The sequence below is a fragment of the Heptranchias perlo genome, unplaced genomic scaffold (assembly GCF_035084215.1).
Source record: "Heptranchias perlo isolate sHepPer1 unplaced genomic scaffold, sHepPer1.hap1 HAP1_SCAFFOLD_308, whole genome shotgun sequence".
Classification (NCBI taxonomy): Eukaryota; Metazoa; Chordata; class Chondrichthyes; order Hexanchiformes; family Hexanchidae; genus Heptranchias; species Heptranchias perlo.
In genome coordinates this window covers 261,295-279,466 of record NW_027139320.1, presented here as the reverse complement: position 1 = coordinate 279,466, position 18,172 = coordinate 261,295, and the positions used below count along the sequence as shown (strand labels likewise).

The 18,172-nt window shown below is 50.0% G+C and overlaps 1 protein-coding gene across 1 annotated transcript in view; it reads right to left on the bottom strand.

Moving 5' to 3' along the window:
• Positions 1–1,091: 1,091 nt before the first annotated feature.
• The window catches only part of LOC137311221 (transcription factor Sp7-like), a 55,530-nt gene continuing 38,449 nt past the window's right edge, over positions 1,092–18,172 (bottom strand). Inside the window, exon 2 of the mRNA XM_067978540.1 lies at positions 1,092–2,348. Coding sequence (XP_067834641.1) covers positions 1,092–2,348 — 1,257 coding nt within the window. The remainder of the gene's footprint in view (positions 2,349–18,172) is intronic.

Genomic DNA, 18,172 nt, shown 5'->3' with positions numbered 1-18,172 from the left:
ACACACACACACAGATACAAACACACAGATACAAACACACAGAGACAGACAGACACACACACACACACACAATAACCATGCCCCCTAGTTTAAAAGTGAACACGTCCGTTTACAACCCACCCGTCCTCCCTTGACGACCCCCCCGCCCCACCCTCGGGTGCCTGCCTCGGACGTTTCGATTGACCAAAGGCACTTTAAGTAGAACTTAAATGTCCCGTTCCTCCTCCCCCCCCCCGCCTCTACCCTCCCTCCCTCCCTCCCTCCCTCCCTCCCTCACCTCCCTTCTCCCTTTTAACGTCGACAAGCAACATCCGCGTTATACTGGCGTCCGCCCCCTCACCCGAAAGAGCCAAAACTTTCATTTTAAAAATTATCTTCCTTGGACCCTAAATATATCTCTACCGCCCTCTCCCGCTCCCGGCTCCCGGCTCCCCCCCCCCGGCAAATTGGGCAATCTGTCCCTTTGATTTATTTCACGCGGAATCACCCATGGTCGAGTCAAGCTACCATAACTTATATAAATATACGTCTGATACAACTTTTTTTTTAACTTTTTAAATATATAATCTACACGGTCCCATATGTTACAGCGAGATATCCCGTCCCCCCCCTCGGCCCCTTTTCCGATCTCAAGGCGCGGCTATTTTGCTTTAAAAGATTCAGTTCCAACCTTTCCTCGCCCGCCCACCCGCCCACCTTTTCCCTGAGATGATTCCGGAGTTCCCTTCGCGCCTTGCGGGTTTCAATTCTCCCCCCACCACCCCCCCACCTCTCTGATCTGGCCGGCAGGTCTTGGAGAACTCCGGGCCGCGTAGATGGCAAAAGACTTGCGGCCTCTCGCGTCGACGGACGCCTCCTCTCGTCAACCCGTCCGCGTTCCCATTTGGGGCTTGGAGATGGCGGGAGCGGGGGCGGGGGCGGGGAGGGGGTGACTGGGGGCTTTGGGGGAGGTAGGAGAGAGCAGCGGGCGGAATCGGTGCCCCAATATTGCTTTCCCTCCCACCTCTCACCCCGCCGACTCATTCTATCCTTCCACCCCCCCACCCCCCCCGCCCTCCGCAAAACCCCAACCGCCCTCCCAAAACTCTTGCTCATATCTCCAGGAGGCCCCCTTGGTCGGGCGGGCCCGCCTTCTCCGCAGCTTTGGGGGTCACGCCCTGGAGGCCGCCGGCCGGAGACGCAGCCTCCCGGGGGTCCGGCCTCTCCGCGTCGCTCTCGTTGCTCTGCTTGGCGGCCTCGCCGTGGGTCTTCTGGTGCTTGCTGAGGTGGTCGCTGCGGGTGAAACGCTTGCTGCACAGGGGGCAGTTGAACTTCTTCTCCCGGGTGTGGGTGCGGACGTGTCTCTCCAGCTCGTCCGACCGGGTGAACCTCTTGCCGCAGAAGAGCCAGTTGCAGACGAAGGGCCTCTCGCCGGTGTGCCACCTCAGGTGCGCCTTGAGGTGAGATGCTTTGCCATACACCTTCCCGCAGCCCGGTATGTGGCAACTGTGCACCGCCCTCTTCCTCAGGTTGCCCCCCGACGCTCCCAGCCGCTCGATCTCCTGGCAGTTGGGGCAGTCGCACGTGGCCCGGCCAGAGCCCCCCGCGTAGGAGGCCCCCCGCGAGGGTTTGAGCCCGATGGGACTGTCCGCCATGGCGCTGTTGACCGCCGGTTTGGCCTTGAAGATGTCCTGGGGCAGCATGTGCTGGCTGGAGGGCAGCAGAGCGGAGGTCGAGCCCAGGCCCACCGGGGAGTAATGGTTGATGGAGCTAAAGTCCGAGCTGTAACCGGAGAGCTGAGGGTTGATGGGCGGCTGGGAGGTCACCGACTGATAGGAAGCCTGGAGGCCGTCCGGGGTCTGGGAAGGGTTGCTCAGCCAGTTGTTGTGGGGGTGCACGTCCCACCAGGCAGGAGTGGCGTTGCTGGAGGTGCTGGGGATGCCGTGATGGATGCCACTTTTGTACCACGACCCGTAGGGGTGCCCCATGTCCAGCGAGGAGTAGACGCCGTGAAGGCAATCGGCCGACGGGTGGCCCTTGGGGACCAAGAGCGAAGGGTCCTGGCCGGCCGAGGGGGTTTGGAAGGAGTGGGAGAAGGGGTTGTAATCGCTCCCGTAGACGGCCGAGGCTTGGGGGCTGGAGGGAGACATCAGGCCGTTCCCGCAACCACCGGAGTACGCGTCTCCCAATCCCTCGGCACCTCGGCCCTTGGACACCAGCAGGTCAGAGTTGGGGCTGTAGCACTTCTTCCCCGCGTTGTGACTTACTTTTCCCGGAGTGGACGGATCCCTCAGGGGGCTAGAGCCTCCGAATTTGTTACAGGTGGCAGTGAGCAGAGCCAGAGGGCTGGAGCCAAACCGAGCGTCTTCCTGAGATGGGGGAGAGGGTGGAAAAGGCAAAGTTATAGAGCCAATCATTTTACCACGGAGCTGGAGAGGCTTACAGCACAGGAGGAGGCGATCCAGAACAAGCCCACTGCCCCGCTCTCTCCCCGTAGCCCTGTATCAATCCCCACACTAATCCCACTGCCCCTCTCTCTCCCCATAGCCCTGTATCAATCCCCACACTAATCCCACTGCCCCGCTCTCTCCCCGTAGCCCTGTATCAATCCCCACACTAATCCGACTGCCCCGCTCTCTCCCCATAGCCCTGTATCAATCCCCACACTAATCCCACTGCCCCGCTCTGCCCCATAGCCCTGTATCAATCCCCACACTAATCCCACTGCCCCACTCTCTCCCCATAGCCCTGTATCAATCCCACACTAATCCCACTGCTCCGCTCTCTCCCCGTAGCCCTGTATCAATCCCCACACTAATCCCACTGCCCCGCTCTCTTCCCATAGCCCTGTATCAATCCCCACACTAATCCCACTGCCCCGCTCTCTCCCCGTAGCCCTGTATCAATCCCCAAACTAATCCCACTGCCCCACTCTCTCCCCATAGCCCTGTATCAATCCCCACACTAATCCCAATGCCCCGCTCTCTCCCCGTAGCCCTGTATCAATCCCCAAACTAATCCCACTGCCCCACTCTCTCCCCATGGCCCTGTATCAATCCCCACACTAATCCCACTGCCCCACTCTCTCCCCATAGCCCTGTATCAATCCCCACACTAATCCCACTGCCCCGCTCTCTCCCCGTAGCCCTGTATCAATCCCCAAACTAATCCCACTGCCCCACTCTCTCCCCGTAGCCCTGTATCAATCCCCAAACTAATCCCACTGCCCCACTCTCTCCCCATAGCCCTGTATCAATCCCCACACTAATCCCACTGCCCCGCTCTCTCCCCGTAGCCCTGTATCAATCCCCAAACTAATCCCACTGCCCCACTCTCTCCCCATGGCCCTGTATCAATCCCCACACTAATCCCACTGCCCCGCTCTTTCCCCATAGCCCTGTATCAATCCCACACTAATCCCACTGCCCCGCTCTCTCCCCGTAGCCCTGTATCAATCTCCAAACTAATCCCACTGCCCCGCTCTCTCCCCATAGCCCTGAATCAATCCCCACACTAATCCCACTGCCCCGCTCTCTCCCCGTAGCCCTGTATCAATCCCCAAACTAATCCCACTGCCCCACTCTCTCCCCGTAGCCCTGTATCAATCCCCACACTAATCCCACTGCCCTGCTCTCTCCCCGTAGCCCTGTATCAATCCCCAAACTAATCCCACTGCCCCGCTCTCTCCCCGTAGCCCTGTATCAATCCCCACACTAATCCCACTGCCCCGCTCTCTCCCCGTAGCCCTGTATCAATCCCCACACTAATCCCACTGCCCCGCTCTCTCCCCATAGCCCTGTATCAATCCCCACACTAATCCCACTGCCCCGCTCTCTCCCCGTAGTCCTGTATCAATCTCCAAACTAATCCCACTGCCCCGCTCTCTCCCCGTAGCCCTGAATCAATCCCCACACTAATCCCACTGCCCCGCTCTCTCCCCGTAGCCCTGTATCAATCCCACACTAATCCCACTGCCCCGCTCTCTCCCCGTAGCCCTGTATCAATCCCACACTAATCCCACTGCCCCGCTCTCTCCCCGTAGCCCTGTATCAATCCCACACTAATCCCACTGCCCCGCTCTCTCCCCATGGCCCTGTATCAATCCCACACTAATCCCACTGCCCCACTCTCTCCCCATAGCCCTGTATCAATCCCCAAACTAATCCCACTGCCCCACCCTCTCCCCATAGCCCTGTGTCAATCCCCAAACTAATCCCACTGCCCCGCTCTCTCCCCATAGCCCTGTGTCAATCCCCAAACTAATCCCACTGCCCCACTCTCTCCCCATAGCCCTGTGTCAATCCCCACACTAATCCCACTGCCCCGCTCTCTCCCCGTAGCCCTGTATCAATCCCCACACTAATCCCACTGCCCCGCTCTCTCCCCATAGCCCTGTATCAATCCCCACACTAATCCCACTGCCCCGCTCTCTCCCCGTAGCCCTGTATCAATCCCCAAACTAATCCCACTGCCCCACTCTCTCCCCATAGCCCTGTATCAATCCCCACACTAATCCCACTGCCCCGCTCTCTCCCCGTAGCCCTGTATCAATCCCCACACTAATCCCACTGCTCCGCTCTCTCCCCGTAGCCCAGTATCAATCCCCACACTAATCCCACTGCCCCGCTCTCTTCCCATAGCCCTGTATCAATCCCCACACTAATCCCACTGCCCCGCTCTCTCCCCGTAGCCCTGTATCAATCCCCAAACTAATCCCACTGCCCCACTCTCTCCCCATAGCCCTGTATCAATCCCCACACTAATCCCACTGCCCCGCTCTCTCCCCGTAGCCCTGTATCAATCCCCAAAATAATCCCACTGCCCCACTCTCTCCCCATGGCCCTGTATCAATCCCCACACTAATCCCACTGCCCCACTCTCTCCCCATAGCCCTGTATCAATCCCCACACTAATCCCACTGCCCCGCTCTCTCCCCGTAGCCCTGTATCAATCCCCAAACTAATCCCACTGCCCCACTCTCTCCCCGTAGCCCTGTATCAATCCCCAAACTAATCCCACTGCCCCACTCTCTCCCCATAGCCCTGTATCAATCCCCACACTAATCCCACTGCCCCGCTCTCTCCCCGTAGCCCTGTATCAATCCCCAAACTAATCCCACTGCCCCACTCTCTCCCCATGGCCCTGTATCAATCCCCACACTAATCCCACTGCCCCGCTCTTTCCCCATAGCCCTGTATCAATCCCACACTAATCCCACTGCCCCGCTCTCTCCCCGTAGCCCTGTATCAATCTCCAAACTAATCCCACTGCCCCGCTCTCTCCCCATAGCCCTGAATCAATCCCCACACTAATCCCACTGCCCCGCTCTCTCCCCGTAGCCCTGTATCAATCCCCAAACTAATCCCACTGCCCCACTCTCTCCCCGTAGCCCTGTATCAATCCCCACACTAATCCCACTGCCCTGCTCTCTCCCCGTAGCCCTGTATCAATCCCCAAACTAATCCCACTGCCCCGCTCTCTCCCCGTAGCCCTGTATCAATCCCCACACTAATCCCACTGCCCCGCTCTCTCCCCGTAGCCCTGTATCAATCCCCACACTAATCCCACTGCCCCACTCTCTCCCCATAGCCCTGTATCAATCCCCACACTAATCCCACTGCCCCGCTCTCTCCCCGTAGTCCTGTATCAATCTCCAAACTAATCCCACTGCCCCGCTCTCTCCCCGTAGCCCTGAATCAATCCCCACACTAATCCCACTGCCCCGCTCTCTCCCCGTAGCCCTGAATCAATCCCCACACTAATCCCACTGCCCCGCTCTCTCCCCGTAGCCCTGTATCAATCCCACACTAATCCCACTGCCCCGCTCTCTCCCCGTAGCCCTGTATCAATCCCACACTAATCCCACTGCCCCGCTCTCTCCCCATGGCCCTGTATCAATCCCACACTAATCCCACTGCCCCACTCTCTCCCCATAGCCCTGTATCAATCCCCAAACTAATCCCACTGCCCCACTCTCTCCCCATAGCCCTGTGTCAATCCCCAAACTAATCCCACTGCCCCGCTCTCTCCCCATAGCCCTGTGTCAATCCCCAAACTAATCCCACTGCCCCGCTCTCTCCCCATAGCCCTGTATCAATCTCACACTAATCCCACTGCCCCACTCTCTCCCCATAGCCCTGTGTCAATCCCCACACTAATCCCACTGCCCCGCTCTCTCCCCATAGCCCTGTATCAATCCCCACACTAAACCCACTGCCCCACTCTCTCCTCATAGTCCTGTATCAATCCCACACTAATCCCACTGCCCCACTCTCTCCCCATAGCCCTGTATCAATCCCCAAACTAATCCCACTGCCCCACTCTCTCCCCATAGCCCTGTATCAATCCCCAAACTAATCCCACTGCCCCGCTCTCTCCCCATAGTCCTGTATCAATCCCCAAACTAATCCCACTGCCCCACTCTCTCCACATAGCCCTGTATCAATCCCCAAACTAATCCCACTGCCCCACTCTCTCCTCATAGCCCTGTATCAATCCCCAAACTAATCCCACTGCCCCGCTCTCTCCCCGTAGCCCTGTATCAATCCCCAAACTAGTCCCACTGCCCCGCTCTCTCCCCATAGTCCTGTATCAATCCACAAACTAATCCCACTGCCCCGCTCTCTCCCCATAGCCCTGTATCAATCCCACACTAATCCCACTGCCCCGCTCTCTCCCCGTAGCCCTGTATCAATCCCCACACTAATCCCACTGCCCCGCTCTCTCCCCATGGCCCTGTATCAATCCCACACTAATCCCACTGCCCCACTCTCTCCCCATAGCCCTGTATCAATCCCCAAACTAATCCCACTGCCCCGCTCTCTCCCCATAGCCCTGTATCAATCTCACACTAATCCCACTGCCCCGCTCTCTCCCCATAGCCCTGTATCAATCCCCAAACTAATCCCACTGCCCCGCTCTCTCCCCATAGCCCTGTATCAATCTCAAACTAATCCCACTGCCCCGCTCTCTCCCCATAGTCCTGTATCAATCCCACACTAATCCCACTGCCCCGCTCTCTCCCCGTAGCCCTGTATCAATCCCACACTAATCCCACTGCCCCACTCTCTCCCCATAGCCCTGTATCAATCCCCACACTAATCCCACTGCCCCACTCTCTCCCCATAGCCCTGTATCAATCCCACACTAATCCCACTGCCCCGCTCTCTCCCCGTAGCCCTGTATCAATCCCACACTAATCCCACTGCCCCGCTCTCTCCCCGTAGCCCTGTATCAATCCCACACTAATCCCACTGCCCCGCTCTCTCCCCGTAGCCCTGTATCAATCCCACACTAATCCCACTGCCCCGCTCTCTCCCCATGGCCCTGTATCAATCCCACACTAATCCCACTGCCCCACTCTCTCCCCATAGCCCTGTATCAATCCCCAAACTAATCCCACTGCCCCGCTCTCTCCCCATAGCCCTGTATCAATCTCACACTAATCCCACTGCCCCGCTCTCTCCCCATAGCCCTGTGTCAATCCCACACTAATCCCACTGCCCCGCTCTCTCCCCATAGCCCTGTATCAATCCCACACTAATCCCACTGCCCCGCTCTCTCCCCATGGCCCTGTATCAATCCCACACTAATCCCACTGCCCCACTCTCTCCCCATAGCCCTGTATCAATCCCCAAACTAATCCCACTGCCCCGCTCTCTCCCCATAGCCCTGTATCAATCTCACACTAATCCCACTGCCCCGCTCTCTCCCCATAGCCCTGTATCAATCCCACACTAATCCCACTGCCCCGCTCTCTCCCCATAGCCCTGTATCAATCCCCAAACTAATCCCACTGCCCCGCTCTCCTCCCCATAGCCCTGTATCAATCTCACACTAATCCCACTGCCCCGCTCTCTCCCCATAGCCCTGTATCAATCCCCAAACTAATCCCACTGCCCCGCTCTCTCCCCATAGCCCTGTATCAATCTCACACTAATCCCACTGCCCCGCTCTCTCCCCATAGCCCTGTATCAATCCCACACTAATCCCACTGCCCCACTCTCTCCCCATAGCCCTGTATCAATCCCACACTAATCCCACTGCCCCGCTCTCTCCACATTGACCTGTAGAAAGCAGGAGGTCGTGGATATAGGGTGGGAAAGGGCCATTTGGAAACAAGGACAAGAATTCTGGCTACGACCTGCCTGGGCACAGGGAGAGAGTGGGTTTCGATCGAAGACTTTTGAAAGTGTTCAAATTGAGAACACGAGAAGACTCAAAGATGCGAGAAGAAGCCCATTGACTCTCTCACTGTGTGAGCAGACCCCCTGTCCCCCCCCCCCCCCACTTAGAATCTCTGCGCCCCAGACAAGTGTTATCCTTTAACGTAGTAAAACGTCCCCGGCGCCTCACAGAAGCTGTAACATCTGGCAGAAATTCACACCGAGCCACATGAGGAGAAATTAGGGACAGGTGACCAAAAAGCTCGGTCAAAGAGGTAGGTTTTAAGGAGCGTCTTAAAGGAGGAGAGAGAGAGAGAGGCGGAGAGGTTTAGGGAGGGAATTCCAGAGCTCAGGGCCCCGGGCGGCTGAAGGCACGGCCGCCAATGGCGGGAGCGATGGAAATCGTCAAGGTGAACCCAATTTTTTTTAACGCTGTGACTTGTTACAATCTGGGACGCACTGCCCGATAGGGCGGTGGGAGCAGATTCAATCGTAACTTTCGAATATGGGGGAATTGGATAAATACTTGAAAAGAGGAGAAAATTGCAGGGCAATGGGGGGAAGAGCAGGGGTCCGGAGGGGGGGGGGGTGGGGGTGGATTGGGACTCATTTTGGATGGCTCTTTCAAAAAGCCAGCACAGCCACGATGGGCCAAATGGCCTCATTCTGCGCTGCATCATTCTATGGCCAGATATTGGGGGGGGGCGACAGTGGGAGGCGGAGGTCAGTCTATTACATGGTCATGGCGAGGGGGGAGGAGACGGGGCACTGGGTTGGGGCAGGACCGGTGGGAAAGAGGTTCTCCAAATTCGCCCCTTGGGTTGACTTTCTATCCGATTAAACACAACTCCTGCCCTGCAACCCCCACTTCCCCCCTTTGACCACGTACAGAACACACAGCTCCTGGACTCACGCAGCGCAGAAGGAGGCCATTCGGCCCCTCGCGCCTGTGCTGGCTCTGCGGTGGAGCTCTCCAATTAGTTCCTCTTTCCCCTCCCACATCCCTCCAAAATGTTCTCTTTTAAAAGTGGTGCTTACCCAACTCCCACATTTGAAAGTCACCGCTGAATCTGCTCCCCACCTCCCCCAGAAAAAAAAGTTCCTGAAAGTTTTAAAAAGTAAAATAAACGCAGGAAAGATATCCGATTTAAACAAAAACCCAAAGCAAATCGCTCTCAAACATTAACGCGAGAAAAGAGAGGACATTGAGAGAGATGGTCACCGGGGCAGAGAGGGAGGGAGTCCAGGAATATATATATATATATTTTATAAAATCTGTGAAAACTCAGAGCGGATTTAATTCTAAACGCACGTCTGGGACTTTTTTGTTTGCAAAAGTTTTCTTAATTTTAAACAGTTGAATTCTGAGCGTCGATTTTTCCTGTTTTAAACCCTCCTCGGTGCTAGTTACCAGTAGTGTAACGAGTGTGTCCTGTCACTATTACAGGAGGGTGAGTGGGGAAACGAGTGGGCGAAATTTATTCTGATCAGTAAAATCGGACGGTCAAACGCCCGGGAGTCTGGTGGTTACAGCGGGACACAAACCCCCTGAAACTGCAACTTAAGAGAGACGTAGAGGGATGGATTGGTGTTATTAGAGGGGTCATTACATATATCACACGGCAGATACCGGAGCACAAGTAGATGGAGAATGGGAAGATCTGGAAACGGACCCAGGCAGAGAGAGAAAAGAGTGACAGAGTGAAGGGGGAGTGAGCCGAGAGAGAGAGAGAGACGAGTGAGACAGAGAGGGGGAGAGAGAGTGGGGAGTGAGACAGAGAGGGGGAGAGAGAGAGGGAGAGAGAGAGAGAGAGAGGGAGATAGAGAGAGAGAGAGACGGAATGAGACAGAGGAGAGAGACAGAGAGGAAAAAGATAGAGGGGGAGAGAGAGAGGGAGATAGAGAGAGAGAGAGAGACGGAATGAGACAGAGGGGGAGAGACAGAGAGGGAAAAGATAGAGGGGAGAGTGAGAGAGGGGAGAGAGACAGAGAGACAGAGGGAGAGAGACAGAGAGGGAAAAGATAGAGGGGGAGAGAGTGAGAGAGGGGAGAGAGACAGAGAGGGGGAGAGAGAGACAAGAGAGAGAGAGGGGAGAGAGAGAGAGAGAGAGAGGGGAGAGAGAGAGAGACGCAGGGGGAGAGAGACAGAGAGAGAGGGGAGAGAGAAAGCGGGGAGAGAGACAGAGAGGGAAAAAGACAGAGGGAGAGAGAGAGGGAGAGAGAGAGGAGAGAGAGACAGAGAGACGAAGTGAAGGGGAGTGAGCGAGAGAGAGAGACGGAATGAGACAGAGGGAGAGAGACGGGGGGGCAGAGAGAGAGAGAGAGGGAAAAAGACAGAGAGGGAGAGAGTCCAGAGGGAGAGAGAGAGGGGGGGAGAGAGAGGGAAAAGATAGAGGGAGGGAGAGAGAGGGGGAGAGAGAGAGAGAGAGAGAAAGACAGGGGGAGAGAGAGGGAAAAGAGGCAGAGAGAGAGAGAGAGACAAGGGAGAGAGACAGACAGAGAGAGAGAGACAGAGGTCAGAGACAGAGAGACACAGAGAGAGAAATGGAAGGAGGCAGAGAGAGGGGAAAAGACAGAGGGAGAGAGACAGACATACTGACAGACAGAGAGGGAGAGACAGAGGGAGAGAGAGACGAGAGACAGAGAGAGACACAGAGAGGGAAAGAGACACAGAGGGAGAGAGACAGAGACAGAGAGAGACACAGAGAGGGGGGGATAGACAGAGGGAGAGAGTGAGACAGAGACAGAGACACACACACAGATAGACAGAGAAGGAGAGAGACAGAGAGAGAGGGACAGAGACAGGGAGAGAGAGATAGAGAGAGTAAAAGACGGAGAGAGAGAGACGGAGAGATTAAACAAAGTTGGGAAGTGCCGAGTTTTTGCTGGGGATCGGAGGAGTACATCCCCCCCACAGGAGGACTGAACACAGACAACCTCATCTCCCTCTTCTACCGATCGGCCTGTCTCTGTCCCCTCTCAGCCCGGGGTTAACATCACCCTGAAATCACAGGGTCGAACCGCGCTCCAACAAATGTCTATCTGGTGTGAATTAAAAATTAAAACAGCCAACAAAACAAAAGTTCTGGCCCCTGTAAACCCCCGGGCAACAACTTCTGTTTCTGTTTTGTATCTACAGCATTTAATTTATATATCATCTATTATGGGATGTGTGTGTGGGGAGGGGAGGGGGTGGGGAGATAGAGAGAGAGAGAGAGAGAGACCGGGGGTCTTCTCTCAAGCATTGAGGCCTGCCATCCTTTCCGCGGATTCGGTGCGCTGTGGACGGAGCTGGCACAAAGTTTCCCTGTACAGGGGGAGGATTCAGCTGTCTGAGTCGCAGGGACTTGCCGAAGGGGGGTGCCGCCTTCTTTAATGACAGATTGGGAAAAGGGAAGAGCTTTGAAGGGAAGGGGGGGGGGGGCAGGACCCAATGGGAGAGAACAGAGTGTGTGTGTGTGTGTATGTACTCTGTCTGTGTGTGTCTGTGTGTGACTGTGTGTCTGTCTGTGTGTGTATCTGTCTGTGTGTGTCTGTGTGTGTGTGTGACTGTGTGTCTGTCTGTGTGTGTATGTGTGTGTGACTGTGTGTTTGTCTGTCTGTGTGTCTGTCCTATGTATGTATGTGTCTGTGTGTGTGTGTGTCTGTATATGTGTGTGACTGTGTGTGTCTGTGTGTGTGTCTGTATATGTGCGTGTGTTTGTCTGTCTGTGTGTGTGTGTCTGTGTGTATGTGTGTCTGTGTGCTGTTTGTCTGTGTGTGTTTGTCTGTCTATGTGTGTGTGTCTGTGTGTGACTGTGTGTGTCTGTGTGTGTGTCTGTATATGTCTGTGTCTGTCTGTCTGTGTGTCGTGTGTGTCTGTGTGTGACTGTGTGTGTCTGTGTGTGTCTGTATATGTGTGTGTTTGTCTGTCTGTGTGTGTGTGTGTGTCTGTGTGTGTGTCTGTATATGTGTGTGTTTGTCTGTCTGTGTGTATGTCTGTGTGTGACTGTGTGTATGTGCGTGTGTCTGTATATGTGTGTGTATATGTCTGTGTCTGTCTGTCTGTCTGTGTGTATGGAGGGAATAATTCCTAATATCAGCCTAGAATTATGATGTGGAGATGCCGGTGATGGACTGGGGTTGACAATTGTAAACAATTTTACAACACCAAGTTATAGTCCAGCAATTTTATTTTAAATTCACAAGCTTTCGGAGACTTCCTCCTTCCTCAGGTAAAATTGCTGGACTATAACTTGGTGTTGTAAAATTGTTTACAATAGCCTAGAATTAAGAAGATGTCTTTCACAGTTAGTCTTTAAAGTCGGGGCCGTGCGCTCTAGAGCCTCCTGAAAACGCCACAGTAAAAAGATTTACAGCTTGACCCCCCCCTTCTCGGAGAGCGGGCTAACCTCTAACCAGTTCAGATCTCAAAATGAGTTACTCCAAACCGGGGTATAAACTGTCACCCATTCACTCAAACATACACCCTCTCTCTCTCCCCCCCACCCCCCCATAATAACCCTCTCTCTCCCTTCAATCAGACACTGGCCCAAATCTGTATCATATCTTCCATTCCAGGAAGAAACAAACAGAGAACACGCCAGGACCCCCCACTCACACCCACTCACACTCTCTGCCAGTGCTTCTTTTGTCAGTGATTTTTTAAATTAAACAGTAGCCCCCTATTTAACTAATTAAAGTCCGCCAGCTTCTGACTCCCTGGATCCCACCACAGATTATTAACGATATCTACAATCCAATTAAATCAGACTGTTTATAATAGTTACAATTTATTTATATTAGACTATTTACAATCGTTATAAATATCTTTAAATCAAACTAGTTTAATATCTTTATAATATATTTAAATTAGACTATTTACAATCTTTATAATATATTTAAATTAGACTTTTTGCAATCTATAATATATTTAAATTAGACTATTTACAATCTTTATAATATATTTAAATTAGACTATTTTACAATCTTTATAATATATTTAAATTAGACTTTTTGCAATCTATAATATATTTAAATTAGACTATTTACAATCTTTATAATATATTTAAATTAGACTATTTACAATCTTTATAATATATTTAAATTAGACTATTTACAATCTATAATATATTTAAATTAGACTATTTACAATCTTTATAATATATTTAAATTAGTCCTATTTACAATCTATAATATATTTAAATTAAACTATTTACAATCTTTATAATATATTTAAATTAGACTATTTACAATCTTTATAATATATTTAAATTAGACTATTTACAATCTATAATATACTTTAAATTAGACTATTTACAATCTTTATAATATATTTAAATTAGACTATTTACAATCTGTATAATATATTTAAATCAGACTGTCTACAATCTTTATAATATATATAAATCAGATTATTTAATATCTTTATAATATATTTTAAATCAGACTATTTACAATAATTACAATCTATTGAAAATCAGACTACAAATCTTTTCCATACGGATATTTTGTGCAAAACCTTTTTAAGAATTCAATTTATTTCTGTAAATGCAGAGAACCATCCTTGTGTGTGTCTGTGGTGTTTATGTGTGTCTGCGTATTAGTGTCTGTGTATGTGTGTCTGTGTGTTACATGTGTTTGTGTCTGTGTGTTATGTGTGTTTGTGTCTGTGTGTTATGTGTGTGTCTGTGTGTTATATATGTGTGTATATGTGTGTCAGTGCGTTATATGTGTGTGTATCGTGTGTGTGTGTCCTGTGTGTTACATGTGTTTGTGTCTGTGTGTTATGTGTGTGTTATATGTGTGTCTGTGTGTTATATATGTGTGTATATGTGTGTCAGTGCGTTATATGTGTGTGTATCGTGTGTGTGTGTCTGTGTGTTACATGTGTTTGTGTCTGTGTGTTATGTGTGTATTATATGTGTGTCTGTGTGTTATATATGTGTGTATATGTGTGTCAGTGCGTTATATGTGTGTGTATCGTGTATGGTGTGTCTGTGTGTTACATGTGTTTGTGTCTGTGTGTTATGTGTGTTTGTGTCTGTGTGTTACATGTGTTTGTGTCTGTGTGTTATGTGTGTTTGTGTCTGTGTGTTATGTGTGTGTCTGTGTGTTATATATGTGTGTATATGTGTGTCAGTGCGTTTATATGTGTGTGTATCGTGTGTGTGTGTCTGTGTGTGTGTTCGTGTGTTAGAAACTCACCTTTATATTTCAAGTGGGGGCCCTACAAAGCTACAGTTTTATTTGTGGGGTAATTGTGAAATTGAGCCTCACACACAGAAAAAAAAACAGATTAAAAGGAACACTCCTGAGTGTGTGTCACACTGTGTCTTTGTATATCTCTCTGTCTGTGTCCCTGTGTTTGTCTGCGTGTTTTTAAAATTTCGTCGCCATTAATCCGTGCTCCCGGAGTTAGCTGCAGACAAGACTGAAAGACTGAGCACAGGGACAGACACACAAAAAAAAGACTGGCTACAGGAAATTAATTCCTGACTCCCCCCCCCCCCGCCCCCCCCGCCAATAATCACCTCCCCCCACCAATTTCTGTCCTTGTTTCAAGTTAAGTTTTGGGAGCGAATTCGCAAGTCAGGGTCGGTTATAATTGAGCAGAGTGGGTATAATACTTAACTATAACCGTCCCTGACTGCCAAATTGGCCAGGAAATCTCCCCTTTACCACAATGTAGGGATCTGTCCCCAAACCCCCAACAACACCCCCCACACACACAAAACCCCACGACCACCCACCCCCCCTAACTGCCCCATTAGTTTAATGATCCTTATGAAACTAAAAGTTATTTCGGTGCAATTTAAACCAGTCACAGCAAAAAAAAAAGAGTTTACATCCAAGCATTCGATGTGTGCAGTTTCAAAATGAGATAAAATATGAATTTTTGAGCTGAGAACTCGCTGTAGAGAATTTTAAAGTGTTTCTCTTAATCTAATTTGTGTGCGTGTGTGTGTGAGACTCAATTTCACAATTAACTACAAATAAAATTGCAGTTTTTCAGGGTCCCCACTTGAACTATAAAGGTGAGTTTAAAATGTTGGATTTTAAGGGGGTGGGGGGTTTGAGAGGGGAGGTGAGTGAGGCGGAGATCTTTACAGATCGAGCCAGTGGTGATGAATCACATCACAGGTGAGTGTGAACATGTTTGCAGAATGGGGTTTGAATTGCAATTCGTATAATCTCACTGCAGGCTGTGGTGATTTGTTTTTTTTTTGCAAGATTATTTATTGATAAATCGAAATGTTCTCAGTGCCACCCGCCCCCCCTACGATGAGAGGCGAGGCAAAGGGAGGGGACCAGGTGAATGAGAGAGAGAGAGAGAAAGGAAGACACTTTCACAGTAAAAAATAAAACACATCTGCAGATAGATTTTCTGATCTCTCACTCGTTCCTCGAGAGGTAGGGGAATAATTATTTTCGTTTTAAAAATCACAAATATGTGGGCGTGTGTGTTTTTATATTTATTTACTCACGGTTGGATATTATTCTAATTTTTAGGTCTTTTCAATAATTGGACTTTCTTGTTTTCCCACAAAGTTTGTTTGGTTGATCGATTTTCTTTTAAAAACTTCGCTCGACAATATTGATTTATTGTTCTATCGGCAGTATATCCGCAGGATTAGGAGGGGCGGTGGGTTAATCTTTAGCCAGGTCTATTATCCGAGATAAGAGCAGTGGGGGTTTTTTTTTTGGCCGAGATTTTAGGGGCTGTACAATATCTCGGGGATATTGTACAGGAGAGCAATTTACATCACTCTATATATACATAAAAACCAGGGACATTGAAAAAAGGACATCTCGCTTTTTACACCAAATCCTTATTAATAAATAATAAAATGAATAAATAATTTAAATTTCGGATCGTTTCAATATTATTATTTTAAATATTTAACATCAGTTTATTAGTCAATATAATTTAGATCATTATAACTACTTTGAACACAAGTATTTAAATTATTATTTAATATTAAGCTGAACATTTATATTACGATTTAACAATATTAACGATCAGACAATATTGATTATTATTTAACACTGTTACTATTTAAAATAGTTACTGAGTACTATTTACTATTAAACACTATTGATGACTATCATTTAACGTTATTGTTAGTTAAAGTTACTGAGTAGCATTTAGCGTTATCGTTAGTTAAAGTTATTGAGTAGCATTTAACGTTATTGTTAGTTAAAGTTACTGAGTACCATTTAACGTTATTGTTAGTTAGTTACTGAGTAGCATTTAGCGTTATTGTTAGTTAAAGTTACTGAGTAGCATTTAGCGTTATTGTTAGTTAAAGTTACTGAGTAGCATTTAATTTTATTTATTAGTATTTAACGTGTACACTTGTTAAAATAAGCACTGAGTACTATTTAACATTTTTAAATACCAAACACTGAAATTATTATACGACATTATTTAAAATTAATATTATTTAGCATTATTATTTAGGACATGAATTAAGGACTGATTAATAATGATTAACACATCCATCCCAGTCCCTCTCTGTGTCTCACTGCCGGCTCCCTCTCTCTGTCCCCCTCAACCTCTCTCTCGTTCTCCCTCTCTCTCTGTCTCATTCTCCCTCTCTCTCTCTCATTCTCCCTCTCTGTCTCATTCTCCCTCTCTCTCTCTCATTCTCCCTCTCTGTCTCATTCTCCCTCTCTCTCTGTCTCATTCTCCCTCTCTCTCTCTCATTCTCCCTCTCTGTCTCATTCTCCCTCTCTCTCTCTCTCATTCTCCCTCTCTGTCTCATTCTCCCTCTCACTCTCTCATTTTCGCTCTCTCTCTCATTCTCCCTCTCTCTCTCTCATTCTCGCTCTCTCTGTCTCATTCTCCCTCTCTCTCTCTCATTCTCCCTCTCTGTCTCATTCTCCCTCTCTCTCTCTCTCATTCTCCCTCTCTGTCTCATTCTCCCTCTCACTCTCTCATTCTCGCTCTCTCTCTCATTCTCCCTCTCTCTCTCTCTCACATTCTCCCTCTCTCTCTCATTCTCCCTCTCTCTGTCTCATTCTCCCTCTCTCTCTCTCTCATTCTCCCCCTCTCTCTCTCTCATTCTCCCCCTCTCTCTCTCTCATTCTCCCTCTCTCTATCTCATTCTCCCTCTCTCTCTCTCTCATTCTCCCCCCTCTCTCTCTCATTCTCCCTCTCTCTATCTCATTCTCCCTCTCTCTCTCTCACACATTCTCCCTCTCTCTCTCATTCTCCCTCTCTCTCTCATTCTCCCCCTCTCTCTCTCTCATTCTCCCTCTCTCTATCTCATTCTCCCTCTCTCTCTCTCTCATTCTCCCTCTCTCTATCTCATTCTCCCTCTCTCTCTATCTCATTCTCCCTCTCTCTCTGTCTCACATTCTCCCTCTCTCTCTCATTCTCCCTCTCTCTCTCATTCTCCCCCTCTCTCTCTCTCATTCTCCCTCTCTCTATCTCATTCTCCCTCTCTCTCTCTCATTCTCCCTCTCTCTATCTCATTCTCCCTCTCTCTCTGTCTCATTCTCCCTCTCTCTCTGTCTCATTCTCCCTCTCTCTCTCATTCTCCCTCTCTATCTCCCTCATTCTCCCTCTCTCTCTGTCTCATTCTCCCTCTCGCTCTCATTCTCCCTCACTCCCTCATTCTCCCTCTCTATCTCATTCTCCCTCTCACTGTCTCATTCTCTCTCTCTCTCATTCTCCCTCTCTCATTCTCCCCCTCTCTCTCTCATTCTCCCTCTCTCTCTGTCTCATTCTCCCTCTCTCTCTCTCATTCTCCCCCTCTCTCTCTCATTCTCTCTCTCTCTCATTCTCCCTCTCACTGTCTCATTCTCTCTCTCTCTCTCTCTCTCTCATTCTCCCTCTCTCTCTCTCATTCTCCCTCTCTCTGTCTCATTCTCCCTCTCTCTCTCTCATTCTCTCTCTCTCTCTCTCATTCTCCCTCTCTCTCTCTTTCTCCCCCCCTCTCTCTCATTCTCTCTCTCTGTCTCATTCTCCCTCTCTCTCTCTCATTCTCTCTCTCTCTCTCTCATTCTCCCTCTCTCTCTCTTTCTCCCTCTCTCTCTCTCAT